General features: G+C 40.7%; 1 protein-coding gene across 1 annotated transcript in view; it reads right to left on the bottom strand.

The window, feature by feature from the left end:
• Positions 1–6,114: 6,114 nt before the first annotated feature.
• Positions 6,115–23,659, bottom strand: part of DDX1 (DEAD-box helicase 1) — a 36,423-nt gene continuing 18,878 nt past the window's right edge. The window contains exons 14-26 of the mRNA XM_015078359.3: positions 23,452–23,512; positions 19,985–20,083; positions 19,057–19,146; positions 17,902–18,090; positions 16,143–16,194; positions 13,827–13,973; positions 10,288–10,379; positions 8,950–9,022; positions 8,725–8,797; positions 8,599–8,641; positions 7,523–7,618; positions 7,119–7,239; positions 6,115–6,443 (exon numbers count right to left, since the gene is read on the bottom strand). Coding sequence (XP_014933845.1) covers positions 6,313–6,443; positions 7,119–7,239; positions 7,523–7,618; positions 8,599–8,641; positions 8,725–8,797; positions 8,950–9,022; positions 10,288–10,379; positions 13,827–13,973; positions 16,143–16,194; positions 17,902–18,090; positions 19,057–19,146; positions 19,985–20,083; positions 23,452–23,512 — 1,267 coding nt within the window. The 3' untranslated portion in view covers positions 6,115–6,312. The remainder of the gene's footprint in view (positions 6,444–7,118; positions 7,240–7,522; positions 7,619–8,598; positions 8,642–8,724; positions 8,798–8,949; positions 9,023–10,287; positions 10,380–13,826; positions 13,974–16,142; positions 16,195–17,901; positions 18,091–19,056; positions 19,147–19,984; positions 20,084–23,451; positions 23,513–23,659) is intronic.

Genomic DNA, 23,659 nt, shown 5'->3' on the forward strand with positions numbered 1-23,659 from the left:
AAAGCATTCTGCATTCTAGAGATGGTAATGAGAAGGGCAATTAGCATAAAGGCAATTTTGACACGCGTGGATGTTCTCTGTACAGAGAACTCCAAACGCTGGGTCCAGGACAAAATGGGTGCCCACGATCCTGTGAGTGCTTTGTGACAGGAGAAACCACTCGCCCACAAACGGTGTGGAGCCAACTCACGAAAAAAATCCAAATGCACATTTCTTGGCCTTCAGGATCCAGAGAAAACGACCACAGACTCTGACAGATGTAATGGGCAATAATTCCTTTGAATCTATGATTTGCTTAGCAGAAAAAAAAAAAAAAAAAAAAAGGAAGTCAGGTAATCCTTAACTGACCCCAAGCGGTAAAAATACACCAGCCTAAGCGTTCAGCTCTTTGTGGGTATTCACGGTGTGACACTAGCGCCACCTGCTGCACTTACGGGGAAATGGCAAAGCGCAGCTCCACGAGAGCTAGTGTAGGTGGGGGGCCCTGCTGCGTTCATTCAGGGTCATCTTGGAGGAGAGTATTCTTTTGGTGCTGGGCGCTGAGATGGAAGTGGCAAAGGAAGTAATTTGTGGACAGAAGCCTACGATAGAGTTTTTCATTAGAGCCAAGAGAACTAACATTTTAAGTGAACGAACAGTATTTAATGAGAGGGCTATGATCCAATGTCTCCAAACTGCTAGCCTTTTAGGAGCCCAACAAAGTACCTCCAGCTCCCAGCCTGTGTGACTGCAGGTTGGCCAGTTCTGTCCCAAGTACGTCTAAGAATTCCTGGGAGTTCGTAGACACTGCTAAACCTGACTGCCACTAGGCCTGAGTGTCATCTTTCTAAGCTGTGGTGTAGACAACTGTTCCGGAGAGGGTTTTTTTGTCCCCCGCCCCCCGCAATTTGTAACGATTTCCCACCGGATGGGGTCCTCACGAAATCCCACACCCTCCAACATCACTTTGTCAAAACACGGATAGAGCCTTCCCTTTGATGCCCAATTCACACTGACAACAAGGTAGCAAACTTTTGAGGATTTCAAGGGGATCCCCATGTAGAAAAGAAAACCCCAAACTCATTATCAGACCCTGATGCTCCCACACTCAACCGACCCCATCCCTGCCGGCTCTCTCCCTCTGCCTCCAACCTCCATCCTGGCGATTCCTATCCTGACCAGGATTTCCCAAGCTGGACTCTCTTCCCGGAGACCCTGACCCACCACACACAAAACAACAGAGAAGCCCCAAACACCCAATGTTCCACCTTGCAGAGAGACGACCTCAGCTGCCTCTTCAAAGTCCTACTCGGGCAGCAGCCAGTACCTGTCCTTTGATGGGGATTTAAGAAAACACACAGCTGACGGCCAACCAGACCTTCTTGTGGTGGACAGGAGGAGGTACCAGGCGGGGGAACGAGAGCTGAGGTAAAATGACAGGTTGAACCAATGATTTTGCAGAAGTCTGTAAGGCAGCTGCAAAGCATTAGAAATGTTGTAAGTAAAAACCAAGCGATGTCAAAAACAAAAACAATTAAAAGGCCAAATGAGTTTTGAAAAATGGAAGCGTCCTTCAAAGATTTGCCTGAATCCCCAAAATAACTATTTGCAAGGGAACTGAACTCTTCTGGCTACAGAATTTAATCTTAAAATAATCTTCGCTTCTCAAAACTGACATAGGATACCATTTTTATGAAATGCTTTTGCTACAATAACCTCCTCTCCCTAATGCAATAGCAAGGGTTCCTTGAACCTGAACTATAGTTAACGTTAAGACGCGTATTAGCTTAGGCATGCGCACAGGGCACACACGATTTGCAACAGGATCAAGAAATCCCCAGAGTCAGGCTCAGTTTAAAGCAGCAGCTCTGCATCCCGGCAGCGTATTGGCATCACCTGGGCTACCCAGGCCCCACTCCAGAATGATAAAACCAGAACGTCCGGAGGTGAAGGACGGACGCCGGGATTTTCTTGTGAAGCTTCCCAGGTGATCCCAATGTGCAGCCAGCAATGAGAAGCACTGACCTAAGGAAAGGAAACAAGGTATCACTTTTCGTACAAAGGCAGCAGAACAGCACTGAATGATGATTCTAGGACCGCAAGCCTCTCTCTCAGATAACCGTTTGAATCAATCTTGCCTGAATCTTAGGGTAAAAGATTGCAGTGAGAATTACAGTTCTAAGAGCGATTTCTCTGTAATGGTGTTTCTTGATCTGTGGTTCAAGGCACATGGGTGTCAGCATCTTCTGGGGAGTTTGTTAAAATGCCCTTCCTGGGTCCCACCTGCGATCCACCGACCTCTGCGTGTGATTAGCTAACTAGAAGTCGGTAACGGCGGCCGGGGTCAGATCCGGGCCTGTCCGGCTCCAGGTTCTTCCAAATCCCCTCAACACTTTTCACCAGTGAAAGTGCAACCCCCGTCAGAGAAACCAGAGCTTTAGATGATCTTAAACGAAAGGTAATTATTTAAAACAAAAGAATGGAAAACAACCGCGAAACTTCCCTTGCACTCCTCCCTCCAAAGGAATCCTCTGTCAATTACTGTAGAGTAGAAAATACTATCCCTCCCTTTCCTTCCGGTTCCACTACATTGTTTCCCTTCTAACAAACATCCCTTTCTCCCCCAAATAAGGTCATTTGGAAAAATCCCTGGGAGGTGTCAGCGTCTGTAAGAAAATAATAAAACGGCTGCGTAAGGGAACCTGCCCCCAGAGCTCAGGAAGTATTTCCCTGCACGGCTCTCGAGTCTCACATCTCCCACACGGGCTGCAGGAAAGTGTGTACTTCCCTCTCACATCAGAATAAGGTGAAAAATATAACTAAATGGTTTTGCCCATTTAGAACTGGCTGGGAACCAACTTTTCTTTCTTTCTTTCTTTCTTTCTTTCTTTCTTTCTTTCTTTCTTTTTAATCCGGGCTGTTCTCAGTCACTGCCACATACACTTCTACCTTAAAAAATAAAAAGAAAGAAAAGAAGAGTTGCACCTTACTTACAGCAAGCTGGGACCTTGTTTGTAGAACGAGGATGGTGGTGAGGCAGGGGTGGGGGCGAGGGCGGGGTCAGTAAGGAGTCGTGTGCGAAGAAACCTCATGTGACATGTGGACAACCTCTGAACCCCACTACCGACTCACGCACCGTACAAAGAGCCAGTATGGAACCGGACTTTAAATGCAACAAGTACTATCTGTCCAGAAAATAAATCGTACAGAATTCTTCCTATATTGTCAGTGTGAATGGCACCCAGTACAACCCTTGCAGAAAGTGATCCGGTAATGACCCTGACAGATGTTCATAAGCATCATTCATTTTAATTCAACAATCCAGTTTCCAGGAATCCGGTAGAAAGCAATCCAAAGAGAGAACAAGGATGTTCACAGCAGCAAACAGCAGAAACACTAGAAAACATGGTTAGGAGTACCTGTTATCTGCTGGACTTCGCTGAATGCTTAACATAATCCTGAATGATGAGAGTTATTTTTGCCATTTCTACACACAAAGAAACTAAATCAGAGAGGCTAAGGAGTTGGCCTTCTGTCATCCAGCTCGCATGGGTTAGGGCTGGATTCACACCCACGTTCACACCCTCCTCAATCCCCTCGGTGTTCAAGGGCAGTCAGAATGCAAGTCACATATATCCCAGCACATTCCATGGACTACACAGCCATTATTTACAATAAGAAAAATACTTAGGTCACATGAAAATACAAAACTGTATATACAGTAGGACCTAACCTATATACCAAAGACCTCAAAGAAAAAAATGAACCCCAGTGTTATTGAGTGATTCCCTCTGAGAGTGGCAACAGAAGTCAAAAGTATGGAGGGTGGGTACAGCTAACCTGAAATTCCCATTTCTGTTTATAATTGGAAAATAGGTACTAATGAGGAAAGCAAGGTTTGGGCAATCTTATAACTAATGCCACTGGTCAGAGGCCTTGACAATCAGTTCTCTTTAAAGTGGATACATAAATGGAAATAGAGAAGCTCAGCTCAGTTTATTAAAATTTGAAATAGGAAAAAAAGCCCCCCCCCCCCAAAACCAGTCATTTTGAAAGCATAACTCTAGCAATCAAAGCCCGAAGCTAGCTTCCAAGAGAATGGTGAGTGCCAGACGAGGCAGACGATGAGGAGGAATGTGCCAAGACTCCCAAACCCCCAGGCCAGGTCTAGGACACGGGGAATGTGGGGCGAGTATGCAGCGGGGAGACCAACGGCAGAGCCACAGGCACAGGTCTGCGGGTACATCTCTAAGCTCTTACCCTTGCGTAGACAGCGCTGAAGCTGTGAGTCAGAAAGACTAACAGGTGATGGTTAATATTTAACATTTTCTGGACTCTGCCGTGCCCCTAGAGTCCTGTATCAGCTGGGGTGGAGGCCTAACCATAGGGTGGCTCAGAGAAGTCAACGTACTGTACCAGGCCGGCCAGAGAGGGTGCAGGTCCCCTACAAGGCCCTCCAGGTTGTCTGGTGGCCCTGCCGTGCCCTAAGTGTGACATTTTCTTAATGTGGACACTGGCTAATACCACAGCCAAGTTCCAGCTTGAGAGAGCAGAGAAAGGGCAGGTAGAGGATGTGACCTAGAAGTTGTACCCATCACTCTGACTCGTGCCCCACTGACCAGTACCCGGGAACGAGAGTCTCCAGCGAGGCGATCTGGGACCGACTCAAACTCAGGAGGTGCTATTTCTAAAAGGAATAAGGGGGCAATCAGCTTCTCTCGTGGTTCAGTGACCGTCTCTTCATGCAGACTTTTAACAGTTGCTTGCATTCGCAGCATGAATCCAGGGGCCTGAAGGAAAGGGTTTCTGGAAGCAGGGACGAGGAGTGAAGGGCAGGATTGCCGATGTGAGGAGAAAGGGCAGGCCGGGCGTCCAGGCCCGGTTACACGCAGCCCGCCCTTTATAACCTCTGCTGCCCAGGTCAGGGCAGCGGGACAGCGGTCTGAGGAAGAAAAGCACAACCGCCCCTCCCACAGCCTCCCAGCTCTTGGCGGCCGTGCTCGCTGGCCTACCCGCCTGTCCAGGAGGACTACCTTCCAAAAGCACACAAGGAGTGAAAGCTGAGCCCAGGGAAGCCGGGTTGCAGGTCCAGTGCTGCAACCTGGGCCACGTGGACACGCGCTCCTGCAGACTGTGCGGCTGTGCCTAGAAAACGAGGACACGAGCAAGGTCAGACCTGGCCCGGCTCGTGTGTAAATGGTCCGGATCTCGGTCTTTCCTTTGCCATTATACTGGTTAAAAACCCCTTCCTAAAGCAGTGATGCATGTGTGCAGACTATAGAGCGCTGTCACCGCACGGCTCCGAGGTCGGCTGGGGTCGTTCTAGGAAATCGCCAAAGAACGTGGTCAAAACCCAAGCGAGAATGGGACCCCCTCCTCGTTTCACACAGGCCAACTCGATGTACTGGGCAGCGGTTTTCCACTGCTAACGTCTACACTGAGTCTCACTCAAGATTTTGGCTGAAGAAACTATTTTGGGGCTAAGAGGTTTGAAAACCATCACACAAGAAGAACTTAGAGTAGCCTGTGTGCTTAAGGAATCCTAAGGCAGGAATAACACTTCATGAAGACACAAAATAACAATCCAATTGTACATGTTGAAATGTTCCCCTTTCCTGCTGGTATTTTGGGCAAAAGGGATTGAGGAAATGTATTCCAGAGAACTATGTTTAATTTTAAAACCTAGAGGGACAGCAGAATAGTTTTATCTTCATAGGCAACTATCATCTGCAAAGAAAGGTTCTTACAAAGAAGGTAAACTGTCCAAGATACATCTTCACTGTCACCATCACAAATCAGTCCTCAATCCTCAGACACAGAACCTTTCTGCCTCTCTCAAAAACTCCAGGCCCCTAACACTAAGCAGGTTGTCCTTCTGCCTTGGCATCACCCAATTTTCTTTCCTGTTACGAGTCTCCTCTAGCTTCAACGTCCACCTAGACGACTATAACCATCTCAAGAACGTCTCCATTTAGAACCACTTCCTGTGAAAAATTCTACTCAAGATACCCAGTGGTGTTTCCACACAGCTCCTCCAGCAAAGTCACATACCCATAAACTTGACTTCATAAACCCACCGTCTTCTTGAAAAACTATCAAGTTACTTTAAAAATAAGACACAAACCTTCATAAAAATATAGTCATCGAATTTATTATTCTCATTAGGCTGCCATTTTATGAAGAATTCCTAACAGTAACGTTTCTTGACATGCAAGACTTAGCATTAATGGCTTATGTTACTATAAATACTGCTGCTTGCAAGCAGTACATCGGTTTTAGAGTTTTAAGACTACAGACTTTTATTATTCAAATCTTACTCAGTTTACGTTAAAATCAGAAGGTTCTGAACAGCTGGTTAGGAAGGTAGCCAAGATGCAGGAAAGATGTCTGCGCCTCCTTTTCAAGGGCAGCCAACTCTTGAACGGTAGGTGCCAAAATATCCACATGGCCTTTATAGTTTCCACCTGCATCACACACACAAATTATAAAGTCATGTAAATGACAGGCTTGAAAAAACTTGTCAGCAATACTTTGGCTCAATCACGTCCGTTTAAACATTGCTTCTAGCAATAAAAATGTACTACTGGGCAAGTTATCTCCAAAAGTGAGTTTTAAAAATGTTAAATCAATATAAATAAATGGTTAGGCCTCACTAATGGTGTCCCAATACCCCTAGCAACCCCTCCCCTCTGCTCTTTTTTGGTTTGGAAAGCACTAGCTTAGTAGTCTGAATTTTTTGAAAAAATTTTCAGGAATGAGCTGAGGGCATTCCAGGCGAAAGGAGCAACCGTGCGCTGGGTTACCACTTGAATTAAATCGAAGGTTTTCAATTTTGTTCAAAATCGCCATGATTCTCTCGCTTCCTAATAATTCCATAAATGTTCAACTACTCTTTATGACATGAATACCTCAAGAGACACAGGTAAGCTGCTGTCCTTCATTGGCACACAAATCACATAACCAAAGCATGTGACAAGACAGGTACAGATAAACCGCTGCGAGAGTCATAGGAGGAAATGATTAATCTGCTAAAACAGACACTCAGCATGAGATGAAATTACCTACTCTCTTCTACACAATGAAGCTCAGAAAGGACACATTCACATTCAGAACAGAAATAAAAGTAACTCAAAGCTTACCACCAGCGGCTCTCTTTTGACCATAGGTAACTTTCCCATCAAATTCGTCCACTGGGACCTTTATATCTGGTTCAACCTGAGAAATGGTGCAATTCAGATGTTCTTCTATCTCAGACAGCAACTAAGAAAGAAAGGAAACAAAAAGCATTTTTGAGGAAAAATCTCATTTTGACAGAGTTGAATTTTAATAGCATGAAATAAGCCAGGAAGACTATAATCCTTAGAATAAGTGGAAGTTAGATTTCTGAAGAGATAAACTCACAAGTTATAATTTACAAACTCTGACGTTGTAATAAATCACTACTTTTCCTCATAACCAACAAACAGATAAACGCCGGGGTATAATTTTTATAATTAAATGCAGTCTATTTTTGCCAATTTCAGTACGTTTTTATGAGTCTTACCTGCATCTCATTGTACCATATGGTACAGCCACCATCTTCCTTAAGTCTCGTGTTATAACACCCTTTTCCACGGCTGCTACAAACGTGGTACCAAACCTACGTTAAAGATGGAAAAACACTAACATGTAGAGACGGAAACACACTAGTTATCTTTACTCTCAATTAGTTTTTGCAGTATTTTCTGTCCCCGAGGAACAAGAGAAATTGCAGGTGTGACGTGCGGTCCACTCACTACTGGCCCTCAAGAACGCGTTAACTCAGTCTGCTGAAAGAGTTCTTTTGGAGAAAAGTCCTGAGGTTTTCCTAGAATGCATGTCAATTATAGAAAGGAATTCTCAGATAAAAACAAGGGCGAACAAGTGAATGCTAGAGAATGCTATACTGAGGTTATATCAAAAATAAAGTCCACATGTTTTCTATAAGAAATAAAAAGCAAAACGAACGGCCGGTTTGAACACGGAGTGTGTGGGAGCTCCTTATTCTTGCAACTTTTCTGTAAATTTGTATCAAACTGTGTTTCCAGATAAGTCCCCATCCTCTCCCATAAGAGTTTTCTGTAGCATAATGTCAGAGAGGATTTAAATAGTTTTTGGTGAAATCGAGTACATATATTAAAGCTATTAGTGAAAATCACAGTTTGCATTTTCCTTTCTACACTTCATCTCATTATTGGTCCATGTGAAAATATAGAAAAAAAGATGCCATTAAAAAGTTCAATTATACTCCAGGGGCGCCTGGGTGGCTAGATGGTTGAGCTTCTGACTTTGGCTCAGGTCATGGTCTCACCATTTCCTAGTTTGAGCCCCGCGTCGGGCTCTGTGCTGATAGCTCAAAGCCTGGAGCCTGCTTCGGATTGTGTCTTCCTCTTTCTCTGCCCCTCCCCCATTTGTGCTGCGTCTCTCTCTCTCTCTCTGTCTCATAAACACTAAAAATTTTTTTTTTTAATAACAAAAAAAATGTTCAATTATATTCCATATGCAACTGAATTCAGTGTAAATGGACAAATCAAACTGCTTTTATTTCCAATATCTAAAACAACACAAACAGCGAATATAATACGGCGCTGAAAAGATTACCTTTTCTTTCTCTGTTGCCACCAGGGAAATGGCCAGACCCATCCTGAAAGATTTTAGAGTCCTTATTAGACTTTATTCAAGAAGCAAGCAAATATTAAAAGAACAAAAGAGAAACTCCAGCGGCACCTTTCAGCTCTTCCCACTCGGCCAATTCGGTGGACGTAGTTTTGCTTCTCATCAGGCAAAGTGACATTTATAACTGAAAATAAGAACAATTATTACCAGTCGCCATTAGTTCTACAATTTTCAAACGTATTAGATGCTTGATGTTTTAAATATTTCAAACGTATTAGAGGGTTTACTTTGAATTCCATAAAATGTAAACCGCAGGGATCAGAACTTTCTTCTTACCGTAGGGAACACCATGGATGTCAATTCCTCTGGCAGCTACATCTGTGCAAATCAAGAACCTCACATCTCCTTTCTAGAGAGAACAGAGAAGGAATTTACTGGTACGTATACTAAAAAATAAACACGAATATGGTCATCCACTGGATGAGACAGACTTCTGATAACTAACGTGTTACTATCAGACTAGAGGTCCAGATATTCATAATTCACTGGACCATGTCTTAAATTTTTAAGTCATGATCTGCTAAAATAAGACACTGAATAAATCAATAATTGGATTCATTTTTTACTTTCTTTTTTCCCACACCAAAAGTATTAAACTGCTATAATGTGGCTTTATCTTTAGAAATCCTGACTGGTAATTCAAAAGACAGATAGAACAAAATGTTAAAACATAAGTATTATCTTTACCCTTGTATTAAAATAAACTCAGAATACTAGGTGTTTTCCCTTGAGGTTACACTTTCTGTGACAACAAAAATCCTAAAGAGATAGGAACCTAGAAGGGGCCCCTGTGTTCTCACCAAAAAAATACAAATTAGCCTTTGGGTGTCATTTGTGCTCCAAGGCACAGAGTGAGAGACAGGAAGGGGAAGGACACGCTGACCTGGGGCCCAGGGTAAGGTCCAGGGCGGAGAAGGGCACACAACGTGGCTCAAGTGTGGCCACGCAGTGCGCTTTACTACCCACGTCACTTCTGCTCAGCATGGAAGCAGAATCCAAAGTCCCTCACCCAGCACCTCCCACCTTCTACTCACATGACGGGTCTGAGAGAAGATGATATTCACACTCTGCACTGGGGCAAACACACTGGTAAGCAGGGACAATGCTGTGGCTGGAGGCTCAAGCCCAACCCACCTCCACCAAGAGCTACACAACCCGGTCACGGGCTGCAAGCATGGAACTGGGACGGTGTGCCCCAAACAATTACAAATAGTCTTAATTCCACAAAACCGTATTCTGATACCTATCCTAATCAATCTATGAACTCTCTATGGATATTACTACAAACTATTAAAAAAAAAAAAAAGACTCCCAGACACGGTTTAACTATCCCATGATGCTTCTCTTAAAAAGAGCTACCTGAAAGAATGAGTCTAAAATTCCTTAAGTTGAAAATTCTTATTACAGTGGTGTTGTGCTGACAGAGAACTTACAATTTACCATTTGACTGCTAAAGATGACTAAACCCTGTCATGATAAGGATATACCAACAGGGTAAACATCGTCAGAAATTTCTAAGACAATTGCTTTAATGATATTTGCCGGAACTAATTAAAACTGGCTACAATTCCCCTCTGAAGTATTAAAGAAATGCAGTCAGCTAAATATTAGTACCTTAAATCTTTCCAAGTTTTGCTTCCTCTCATGAGGCTTTCTGTCACCATGAAGACAAACACATGAGAACTGGTGTCCTTTTTTATCAGGTCCTAGTGAAAAGCACATTCAACAGTTAACCCTGGAAGACATTACACCTAAGACCATGTCAAAAAACCAATAGCATTCAGACTACACTGTTACCATATAATTCCACAGAAATCCATACCCCAATCTGCCATAAACCATGATTAACACAATTTCTATCATAGGTGAAATGCCACTGAAATAAACTCTATGAGCATTAAAACTGATTTGCTTTGAAGGACATTTTTAGTCACTCTTCCTGATCTACAGAAGTAGATGGAACAGTGTACCAACTAACTGTGTTAGTGAAACTGTGTTCACTAACTGTGTTAGTGAAAGGAAAACATATGTGTATACCAGGAACTTCACCTATCCCATACAAAGCCAGGAACCAAAAAGTAGATCCGAGATCAATCTTGGAAGAACCAAAACAGGCTTTATGAAGTTGAGGCCCTTACCTAAAAGGTCACTCCCATAACCCTACCCTCCTCAAGGTGTCCTAAGCAGCTTAGTTATCCGGTTCCCTGACCGAAGCAGATTAGAAGAACCAAATTGGTCAGATGAAGAGGAACTACTATAAAGTGCAGTGGTAGCCAATCCCGAAAAGAAACTCAAGCAGATACAGTAACAAAAGCAGTATAGTACAGACTACAGTAAGAGCAAACAACCTTCCAGAACTTAACAGAATGTACAGGCTCCACTATGAGATAGCCCAGGGTAACAAGTATGCCATTACTACTCTCCATAGCAAATTTTAGGTTCAATACGATATACTTCAGAATTCAAGGAAAAACATATTATGAAGAGCTATCCATCCACTCAAAATGACTCACACAAGAACTAACCATGCAGAGGAGAGATGACAGCAAATCAGAACTTGTAGGCCAACTTACAGCTGGTCTGCCACATTCTGAGCTCGAGTGGCTGAGGAAAGTATCCTAGATACACTCCTACTTCTGGTGGAGCTGTGTATAGAGAAGGGAGGGATCCTTCATTTTCCCCTTTCTTCAACCTCTGAAGTCTGGTATACGCTGTGTTATTTTGGTTTTAATCATGGTTTGGGAGAGTTGGTTTTTAAGTAAAAGTATCCAGAATATTTAGGGAAGGAAGGTGAAAGGAACTAGGGAATAGTACTGCTTGATTAACAGCATTCCCAACCAAATAATCAAATCCTCCATTCAAAACCAACATGGACAGGAAGAAGTATTTATTACGAATCAGTCACTATAACTCAACCAACCAAGCAAGTCTGTTTGCCATGACTTGGGGGAAAAAAAGGTACTAAACTATTCACTGTAAGGAACGATGTAACATGTTCTTTATATGACCATTACTTCAAATTTTTCATATTTTCTATTTTCTTTTAGAGTTTTCTGGTTCCTTGATATACAACAATTATAAAAAGAGATATGTTGGAGTTTTCCCCATTATGAAAATAGGATTTACCTGTTACCTTGTACATCTGTCAATTTTGCTTTATATATTTTTACATTTATTATATTTCTTAAAAATTTTTTTAACGTTTGAGAGAGAGAGAGAGACAGAGCACAAGAGGGGGAGGGACAGAGAGCGAGGGAGACACAGAACCCAAAGCAGGCTCCAGGCTCTGAGCTGTCAGCACAGAGCCCGACATGGGGCTCGAACCCACAAACCACGAGATCATGACCTGAGTCGAAGTCAGACGCTTGACCGACTGAGCCAGCCAGGCCCCCCTACTGTATTTCAAACACAGCAACAATGAATGAATTCTAAAAGCGAACAGCTATATTTTCACCTCCTGGATTATACCATTAACATTTACTATATTTGCTTTACTCCATATCTGTCCCTCTGTCCTATCAATTCATTTTTATATTTCTGATGCATTTTACTGTAAACTGCAAATATCTACACACAGTTTAGCACGCATTTCATTAACTAGAATGTAGTTATTTGGTTAGGTTTTACTGTTTTCCTCTAACGTGAAATACTACATACAAGGAAATGTGTAAATCTTAAGTGTATATTTGCTGAGTTTTGACAAATGCACGTACCTATGTAGCCCAAAGCCCTACAAGATAGAGAATATGAATGTCATCCCACAAAGAACCCACATGCTTTCCCAGATAACCCCACTCCCGTTGTCCCAGGGAAAACCACTGTTGCGGGTTTTTTCTCCATCAAAGACTAGTTCTGACTCTTCCAGAACTTCACGTAAGTGGAATCATACAGTATACACATATACACTCTTGTGTAAGAAATCCTTCCCTCAGCATCATGTCTGAGATTCACCCAGAGTCGCTGCCTCCACCAGAAGTCCATTCCTTTGTACTGCCGGGCCGGACTCCACGGTATAAATAGTTCACATCTGGTTTAAGCCATTCCCCCACTGATGCCCACTCAGTGTATTTTCAGTTTGGGCCTATTATAAATAAAGCTGCCATGACCATTCTTGCCCATATCTTTTCTCACTGTCTTGGGTAAATTTTACTTATCTTGGGTAAATATTTAGGAGTTGCATTACTAAGCCATAAGACAGCGATGCTAATTTTATTAAAACATGTAAGACCTTTTACCAAGGTGCCTGGACAACAGCAGCATACGAACACCCCAGCGGCTTCACATCGTTGCCAAAGTCGGGTGTCGTATTTGCAATCTAGCTATTCCAATGAGTGTACGTGGTACTACATTGTGATTTTGCATTTCCCTAATGACAGATCCCGTTGGGCATTATTTCATGTTGATTCATACATATCATGTCATAGGAGCATAATATTAGAATCATCATATAGTCATTGTAGATTAGATTTTTTATTACACAGTGATCTTTATTTCTAGCTAATATTTTTGTCTTAAATTCTCTTGCATCTCTTATTAATACAGCTAGACCAACTTTCTTTCGATTAGTAGTTTAGCTAATACATTTTTTCAGCCCCTTTTGATCTTTCCATGACCTCAGGTTTTAAGTATGGCCCTTGTAAACAGTATACGGTTAGATTTTATCCAGTCTAACAATGTATGCCTTTTAACAGAAGGCTTTGGCGCACTGATATATACTAGAGCGAGCGTTCACTCATACAGATTTTTCCACCAGCTGTCTTACTCTGTAATTTCTAACCATTGTCTTTCCCATTTTTTTTCCTCTTCCTTTCTTAGCCTTTTTTCAGATGAAGGTTTACTCCTCATTTATTGGTTTAGAAGACATACACTCTATTACTTAATAATCACCCTCAAAATTTTAATATTAAATAATACCATCACCTTTCTTCCAAATGACAGCAGCGCCTCAGAGCACTGGAATGAAACTGTGCCTGCGTGGAAAGCGGTTTTCCTGGGGCTTATCATATGGAAAAGTACTGGACAAGCACAGACACTGACAATGCGCCTCCACTGCTTTAAATTCAGCGCACGCGTTCTCGACCGCACCAACATGAGACTAATAACCGACTAAGTGAGGAAATAAACACAATTTATTTCAAGTGAGGAAACATTACCTCCTCCTTGTTGCATAAAATATTGCTCCAAGTTATCGCAGTCAATTTTGGTTCTACAGAAAATAATTGCTTGATCCATCTTGTGTTCCTTGATCGCCCGGACAGCATACTCCCCCTTCAGGATTTTAATAGCTTCAGACCACATCTCTTGAATACCACCACCACCACCACAACAAAAAAAAAGAATTTCAATCTAAAATTGTTGTGAACACACATAATTACAGTCACAGACTTACTGCTTTGCCCACCTGAAAAAAACTCTGCTTTAATATAAGTAGTACAGACAAAAATAAGAAATATTAAGATAGGGTGAAATGGTGAGAATATCCATTCGCTCATTTTTCTTTAAGTTTTATTTTTATTTATTTCGAGAGAGAGAGAGGGTGCATGCATGAGAGGGGGAGGGGCAGAGAGAGGGGGACAGAGAGAATCCCAAGTGGGCTCTGCACTGTCAGCACAGAGTCCAAAGTGGGGCTCAATCCCACAAATTGGGAGATCATGACTGGAGCTGAAACCAAGAGTCAGACGCTTAATCCACTGGGCCACTGAGTCACCCCAACTCATTTATTTCTATTTCTGTTAGTGTATGTTTATGCCATTTTATAGTGTGCCAAAAACACCTATGCCACGCCTCTTATGAAGGAAAACAGACATATAAACACACAAATAAACAGAACTTCATACCCACAACAAAACTTTGCTCTTACCTCTCATGGAGATGTTTACTCAATTATTTTAACCCCTTTTAAAAATAATTAATGGACTTTTTAAATCAATCTAACACCAGAAAGTTCATACTTCTCAACGAAATGAAAACTGTACGTCGAACTCGGTAATTTCTTAGTCATCATCCTCCCAATCTCTATTTTTCAGTGTGAAGCTATACTACAGTTACTCAACTATCTAATGCAAAACGTTAATTCTGTAATCCACCATATTTCTAAAGGCTCTCCGGTCATACCTAATTGCAGTATAAACTAAGCAAAACATTTATAAGAAAAAATTTATTTTGAAGAAGTAAAAATTTTTATTTTATGACATGCATTCCCTAACAGTGGGAGGATATATTATTTTGAACTAGCAAGGTCTCTGCTCTTCTCCAACGATAAGGCTAGTCGAGCATGCACCTTATCAATTTGGAACTGCACATAAAACCGAATTCAAAGGAACTCTATTTAATCAAGATTTCAGAGAATTCACCTTTTAGATATTGGCCATAAACCTACCAATGAATCCAACCATAAAGTAAATGCAGTCTAACCCTTCCCAATGATCTGCCTGAGACACCTGAATCCACACATCGGAGACCTACTCTAGGCTGGACGAGCACTATCCTTCCAATACAGCGTACCTTCGCAGATCTTTAACATATGAGGCACCTGAAATCGTCTCTGCTCTGCACAGAAGCATCTTCAAAGAATTAGGATTTAATGTTAGACTTTTTAAAAACTGGTAAATATTTCATGATACGGAGTGTCTGTTTAGGAGGATGAAAAAGTCCTGGGGCACCTGGTGGCTCAGTCGGTTGGGCGACCGACTTCGGCTCAGGTCATGATCTCACAGTTGGTGAGTTCGAGCCCCACGTCGGGCTCTGTGCTGACAACTCGGAGCCTGGAGCCTGCTTCGGATTCTGTGTCCCCACCTCTCTCTACCCCTCTCCTGCTCACACTCTGTCTCTCAATAATAAATAAAAAAACATTAAAAAAAAAAGTCCTGGAGATGGGTGGCGGCAATGACTACAACGTAGGGATGAACTTTATGCCACTGAACGTGACCACTTTAAAAATGGTTAAAGTGGGCAATTTTGTGTTGGGAATATTTTACTGCACACAAAAAGAACAGATAAGCGATTCCAAGATAATTTCTGTATCTTTCACAAAGTTGTAAACTAAAGACATTTTTCTTTATTAATTCCCCAAATGAAGAACCTACATGACGTTTCTCCTGGGATTCAGGGCCAATGTAAAATCTGTTGCCAGAGAAATCTGCTGATATCCTCCAATCAATAAGAATTCCATAATCCAAAATACTTGTGACTTAGATGTCAGGAGACTAACATCTGAAATTCAGTGGTTAATACTGCTCTAAGTTGACTGACACCAGTCAATTTTCCCCCATTTCTTTATTATTATTTTTGTTACCTTTATTGTCAAAATTCCTGTTCTAATTTTGTAGGTCACCTCAAATCCTTCATGAGAACAGACAGGGCATAAATTCAGTAAGACAAATCAATTTGTTTTCAAAATCTTTCAACCCCATTCATTCATTCATTCACTCACTCACTCATGCATGCATCTGTTCACTCATTCAACTTACCCGGACTATTAGCACCAGGCCTTGTGTTATCTTTTGCATGTACATCATCAGTCTATGAAAAGAAAAGGAGAAAAACAGGGTGGCAAGTGGGTAAGTAAGGATTCCAAACAGGTATCGTTTTTTTTCTTAAAAAGTGTATCTAACTTTAGATACAGACATATGTCTTTAAAGTATGTGGGCAAAACCATTCTTCAGATTCAGAAAAGCCTTTTATTAACTGTGGGTCTAAGACTAATCAATTTTATTTTATTTTATTTTTATTTATTTTTTTAAATATATGAAATTTATTGTCAAGTTGGTTTCCATACAACACCCAGTGTTCATCCCAAAAGATGCCCTCTTCAATACCCATCACCCACCCTCCCCCTCCCTCCCACTCCCCATCAGCCCTCAGTTTGTTCTCAGTTTTTAAGAGTCTCTTATGCTTTGGCTCTCTCCCACTCTAACCTCTTTTTTTTTTCTTCCCCTCCCCCATGGGTTCCTGTTAAGTTTCTCAGGATGTACACAAGAGTGAAAACATATGGTATCTGTCTTTCTCTGTATGGCTTATTTCACTTAGCATAACACTCTCCAGTTCCATCCATGTTGCTACAAAGGGCCATATTTCATTCTTTCTCATTGCCACGTGGTACTCCATTGTGTATATAAACCACAATTTCTTTACCCATTCATCAGTTGATGGACATCTAGGTTCTTTTCATAATTTTGCTATTGTTGAGAGTGCTGCTATAAACATTGGGGTACAAGTGCCCCTATGCATCAGTACTCCTGTATCCCTTGGATAAATTCCTAGCAGTGCTATTGCTGGGTCATAGGGTAGGTCTATTTTTAATTTTTTGAGGAACCTCCACACTGTTTTCCAGAGCGGCTGCACCAGTTTGCATTCCCACTAACAGTGCAAGAGGGTTCCCGTTTCTCCACATCCTCTCCAGCATCTATAGTCTCCTGCTTTGTTCATTTTGGCCACTCTGACTGGTGTGAGGTGATATCTGAGTGTGGTTTTGATTTGTATTTCCCTGATGAGGAGCGACATTGAGCATCTTTTCATGTGCCTGTTGGCCATCCGGATGTCTTCTTTAGAGAAGTGTCTATTCATGTTTTCTGCCCATTTCTTCACTGGATTATTTGTTTTTCGGGTGTGGAGTTTGGTGAGCTCTTTATAGATTTTGGATACTAGCCCTTTGTCCGATATGTCATTTGCAAATATCTTTTCCCATTCCATTGGTTGCCTTTTATGTTGTTGATTGTTTCCTTTGCTGTGCAGAAGCTTTGTATCTTCATGAGGTAAGACTAATCAATTTTAAATGTAATAATAAGAATGCAAAGGTGGCTCTTAGGATATCGTATATTTACAATATGTAACAAACCCTTATTTTATATGGGTAAATCTACGATCAGTGGGAAAATGACTAAATGGGCGCATTAAATTGATTTTTAGGAAAATAAGGAACCTCAAGAGGACATCAAAACACTACTAAAAACCACTGTATCTGAAATTAGACTTACATACATACATAATCCTATTTATTTATAAAAATTACATCAAGATGATCATAAAAGTAACTCTCACAGAGGAAAAAAGAAAAGTTGAGCCCATCACTTATTCTGTGCCCTCAAGGCCTGAACTTTTCTGGTCCATGTGCGGGACTCCTCTTTTCTTAGGTATAGTATCTGGCTGTAAGAATCACGAAGAGCCCAAGGTTAAGCTAGTTTATGGATGTTTTATTCCACACAAATGTTAACACTGTAAAGTACTTACTCTAATGTGGTTTTTCCCAAGCCTTTCCCAGAGTCTGTCAGTTTTGGGGTTCACTGGGACAACCACATGGTGCACAGTATCCGGGACAGAATCTTCTCCTTTTAAATCAACCCACGTGGGAAAATGCATTATCTTCTCAGACAGCTTCTTTACGTCAAAAGAGTGCAAAGTAGCAGAGCAAACAATCACCTAGGGAAACAAAAAAATCAAAATTTAGCTAAACTGTTCTAATTACAATTCCACCTAACGTGAGGCCCAAAGTATGTCAACCTGGCATCTAAGCAACAACTGGTGGCATGACTCTGGGCAGGTCGGTCTCAGAGCCGCAGCCCCTCACCCCTGCGTAAACCACGTCTCTATTCCACAAGGCCCGACAAAAACTAGGTAAGATGAGAAGGTGTTTGAAGATCTAAAATCCTAAATTACCGTGTGTCCCCTTCCCTCCCCTTGAAGCCTCTACATCTCTCAAATTCTTCCTAGGAAAGAAGGGTGAGAAAAGCAAGAGTAACATCTTAAGAAATAATTACAAAGGAAACCACTGTTTTTCAACAGCTCCAGATATTTTCCCCTCAAAGAGGAAGCAGTACTCAGTCTGGAATATAAACTCTAATGCTCTGTAGGAAAAACCAACTAAGAATGTTTTCCTTATCATCCTCAGCGACCTAATTTCCTCAGGTTCTCTTCCTTCTTTTCTACGGGCAGCTTTTAAGACTCTTTCTTTGTGTGTGCTATGTAATCAGGTAACAAAGAAAATGTTTTCTACAGTAGTTAACTTAATCAGAAGACACTAAGACAAGATGTAAATGTAAAAGAAAATAGGGGCGCCTGGGTGGCTCAGTCGGTTAAGCATCCGACTTTGGCTCAGGTCATGCTCTCGCGGTTCGTGAGTTCAAGCCCCACGTCGGGTTCTGTGCTGACGGCTCAGAGCCTGGGGCCTGCTTCAGATTCTGTGTCTCCCTCTCTCTCTCTGACCCTCCCCCGTTCATGCTTTGTCTCTCTCTGTCTCAAAAATAAATAAACGTTAAAAAAAAAAAAAATTTAAAACAAATTTCAAAAACATTTGCAAACAAATGCTTGAAAATGTTTTGAAAACAAAAAACATTAACACATAACAACTGTCTACATGTATTTTAGGATATATCAGTCATTTCATACCTGAAGTCTTTTCCCATCAGAGGTAATCTGAGGAATCTGACTGTGAATCCTATTTATAAAATCAGAGTAACCTTGAGAAAGAAGTCCATCCTGAAGGAGAAGGAAAGAAAGCATAATTTTTAAATCAACACCTAGATCTTTCTTTTGTAAATCAAGTGTAGAAAGATAATGGAAACAAATTCATAAGCATACATATCCCCACCATATTACCAAAATGATTATTTTCTAACGGATAAAGACAAATTATAAATTCAGCTTTAAATTCCATGTAACTAAGATATGAAAAAGCTGACAATAAACAACCCAAAATCTATACTCTAATGTTCTAGAATGACTATGAGAGTTAATAGCTCCTACCACATGTCCTTAAACACAGGATTTTAATTTGAAAAAATGAAAACAAAAATCATCTCAGTGTTATAAAACTACTCAATCCATTTTGAAAATACTCTAGAAGTCTGTCAAGACATTAATATCCTTACAGTTCACATTTTGCAACTATAACATAAAGAAATAATTGTACTGTGTAATTTATGTACCAACAAAGATCACTATTTGGAGTAAAAAAACAAATCTACATATCTAGTAACAAGAGTAGTTAAACAAACCATGAAGTATCCATGTAACAGAGCACTAGTCAGCCTTTAAAACCTATTTACAAGTAACGATGTGAAATACATATAATACTACATTTAAAAAAAAAAAAAAGATTTCCCAGATCCTACACAGCTTGATTTACTATATAAAATAATATTAACATGAATACAAAGAGTGGATGAAAATATGCCAAACTGGTAACAATGATTATTTCTACATGTTGGGATCATGAATGAACTGTATTTTTCCATCATTCTACATATTTTTACCTCCAAACACATAAGCAAACTTTTTTTTTTTTTTTTTAAAGCATGACTATAGTCCAACATACAGCTTCATCCAGGACCAGGAATCTAACTTGGGATAAGTTCAGCTTCCCAGTTGACACCAAATCATCTAGTCTTCCTGGGGTGCCAACGACTATATCTACCTGAAAAATATCAAAAGAAGAACCCAGTGAAAACCGAAGCACTATTATAATCACCATAAAACAGCAACCAATAACGGTCTACTTACCATGAAAACATGCATACTGAAGCAGTGACAGCTCCAAATTCAGAGAAAAGGAGCTATAGATAATGCCCTATTACCAAACCTGTATTTGGCGTGAAATTAACGTGAAGATTTTAGTAGCTGATTTTGACATCCTTAACTGATACAGCCTAATACATAAAATAATATATATATAATCTAACATATAAAATAATTTATAAAACTGCAGTCTAATATATAAAATACATAAATATTTTCCAAGTGAAAACCAGATGAATCTTATGGGAACTCAAATCAAACCAGGACTCGATTCCCAGCTCTGCCGTTAGCCAGCTGGATGACCTCAACTTACTTAATTAATCTCTTCTCATTTCAATTTTCTCATTTTTGGAATCTGCTTTGCAACATGGCTGTGACAACTGAGAGATGAGATACAGAAGGCACTCGATGCCCAGTTTGTGTGCCAGGTGCTCAATAAATGCAGTTATAATTAATAACGATGATGCTCTGACTACCCAGGAACGCAATCATGATGACTCCTTGTCAAGTGCTTATAATGAACAGGCACAGTGCTAATGTTTTACAAGTACTGTATCATCTCATGACCACTACAGAAAACAATACTATCTTTATTCCTATTTTTAAATGAGGAAACTGAAGTTTAGAATACTGAAGTCATGAGAATTTAAATGATACAGCTCCAAAGTACCCAAACTAAATTTCAAAATCAAAGTCCAAACCTGAGTAAAGGTCTAAGTCAAATAAGAACAAGTTTTACTTAACTTTTTATTATAAAAATTTTCAAGTATACACACAGGGAACAGAATAAGTCCCCATATCAGTACAAATAACAAACATTTTCCATTCACACACACGTCTTTTAATCAAGCTCAAAGGTAAAGTGATCAGGAACATGGACTTTGAAGTAAGGTCTACCGGTGAGGCATAAGCTCTTGGGCAAGTGACTTAATATTTACTATCAGCCCTCTTCCTAGTCTGTAACAATGGAGAAGAGCATCATTTCAGAAGGCTACCATGGGAACTGAATAAGACAATGTAGGTAAGCATTTAGCTGGGCTTGGTCCAGTTCTAGAAAGCAGTCAATAAAGGTAAACTGTTTTAAAGTGTATATATAGATCTATGTGTGAGCACAAATATTACATCAAACCATTCAATTAGACAACTCAAAACTTCTACTCGATTAATCGGCATGAAAACTCACTCCTATTCTTCATTTGTTTTCTCCACTGTAGACTAAAAACATAATTTTCTCGTAACAAATTTATCACCAGAGTCTCATTACTTCAACATCTCACAGACACTTGAAGAAGCAGAATCCTGTGTTGGCTTTTAATTTGAACCAACAGAAGGCATTTATAGTCCCGTGAAAAATAAAACAGACATTTCTGAAGTGATTGTTTCATCGGTACTGACAACAATAAGCAAATTTCAGTTCAATGTAGAGAATATTGCCTGAAAATCTGAAGATAAAGGCCTGTTTAAGTGTGTTAAGAACAACCATGTGCCAAGCACCGTGACATGGGCTGTACAGGGCAATGAACAAAATATCACTCTGATTCTGGATGTAACATCTCTTTACTATAGGATTCTAACCCACATATGAATTTCCTCTCTTCTCTATTTCAGTAGCAAAAAAACTCACTTTACATGAAATATAGACACTAGGTCTCACAGGTTTAAAGAAAAAAAGTCAGTTAAGTTGGAAATATTTACATAACTTGTGTAAGAGCTCCAACAACTCCCCTAGGCCTCAACTGCACAGGCTGCATTACTGTGCAACTCAAAAATATTTTTTAAATTACACAGTTCTACTCTCTTACTCCAAAGCTGACTTCTGGTCCAGCGTAAGATACATCACAGGACTAGGGCTGAGCCACAGGATGACGGGAGATGGAACAAGGAGAGAATACAGGTGGAAAGAAGAGCAGAGAGAGAACATACGAGATCCGCTAAGTAGAATGGAAGCAAATCTGGTCAAGAAAGCTACAGAATAACACTGCCTTTACCTCTGCCATTGGATTTAGCCAGTACCAAATGTTAGATGACTGACAAATCATATAGAATTCCCTAAAAGCTCTGCAGCTGGAAAACAGGAGTTAAGAAGCTTAGTAACTTACGGGGAAAATGGATTGGGGTTTGAGAAACCAAGAATAGGAATGAACATATTAAATCTCTCTCTCTCTTTTTTAATTTATTCATTTATTTTTCAGAGAGAGAGAGACAGAGTACGAGCAAGGGAGGGGCAGAGAAAGAGGGAGACAGAATCTGAAGCTGAGCTGTCGACACAGAGCCCGACGCGGCGCTCGAACCCACAAACCGTGAGATCATGACCTGAGCCGAAGTCGGATGCTTAACCCACTGAGCCACCCAGGCACCCTGAACATATTAAATCTCTTACAATCCCTAAAAAATATAACACAGCAAATAAAAACCTATCAAAGCAATATTACTATCTTAGACCAGTATTAACAGGTATAGCAATGGGATTCTTTGCTTTTAATATATCATACCAGGTCAAATCCAAACCATTTGGCATAAAATTTCATTTGATAGAGACACCAATGGGCCTGGAGGAAGCAGACACATTTCCTCACTGTGACTCAGTATCAGGAGGTTTAGATTAAATGATAAAATATTTAGGGAAGGAAATGGAAGAGAAATTTGAAAGGAGCAAGTTATTTCATACACATGAAATATTTTATGAAGTCCTATCTATATCTGGCTTCACAGAATTGATGAGCACAGTTAAGAATATCCCAAGCTTCTTCCCCCATAATGAGGATCACTGTCTTAGCCTTGTCCTTTGTAACCGCCTGCCTGAGCAGTCTGTGAGACTCCCCCCACCCTTATCTAACTTCTCTCCCTCCTTCTGGAGCCACATTGTATCGTTTTTCATCCTTCCTTTGGGTCCCTGCGACAACTTTAACATTCTCTGCAATCCAGCTGATCTCCCTTTCTACCCTTAACTCTACTTTCTTCTTTCTCCATTATCCCCAAAAGAAAGGACTCTTAATTCATGAGAAAGCAAGAAGAAAATCCTCAAGTGCTCAAAAGGTAAATGAAAAAAACCAAACATCCTGTATGCTGAATTTTGCGTGAGGGGTGCAAAGAAACTGCTGTACACTCTTAGGAAAAGAAAAGACACCCCCACAAGGTGCTTCCGAATACATACTTGACCTTGTTCTAATTTCAGCCTCACTTGATTTTTCCTGAAGCACAACAGAACTACATTGCGAAAATGACAACCCATCATGCCACCTCTTAGAAATTAAAAGTACAACTTACCCCATTATCCAAAACAGAGAGCTGATCTCGTGCTGCAACACCTCCAATTATCAGAAGCTCCCTGAAATAAATACCATCATGATAATGAAGAAAAAGATTAAAGCGCTTTACTGTTTGACTTGTATTGTTTGACTCATACATTACTAGTAGGAAAGTAAAACAGGGGTGTCACTTGAGAACACAGCTGGACGGCTCCTGAAAACATCAA

This window comes from Acinonyx jubatus, chromosome A3 (genome assembly GCF_027475565.1).
Source record: "Acinonyx jubatus isolate Ajub_Pintada_27869175 chromosome A3, VMU_Ajub_asm_v1.0, whole genome shotgun sequence".
Taxonomy (NCBI): domain Eukaryota; kingdom Metazoa; phylum Chordata; class Mammalia; order Carnivora; family Felidae; genus Acinonyx; species Acinonyx jubatus.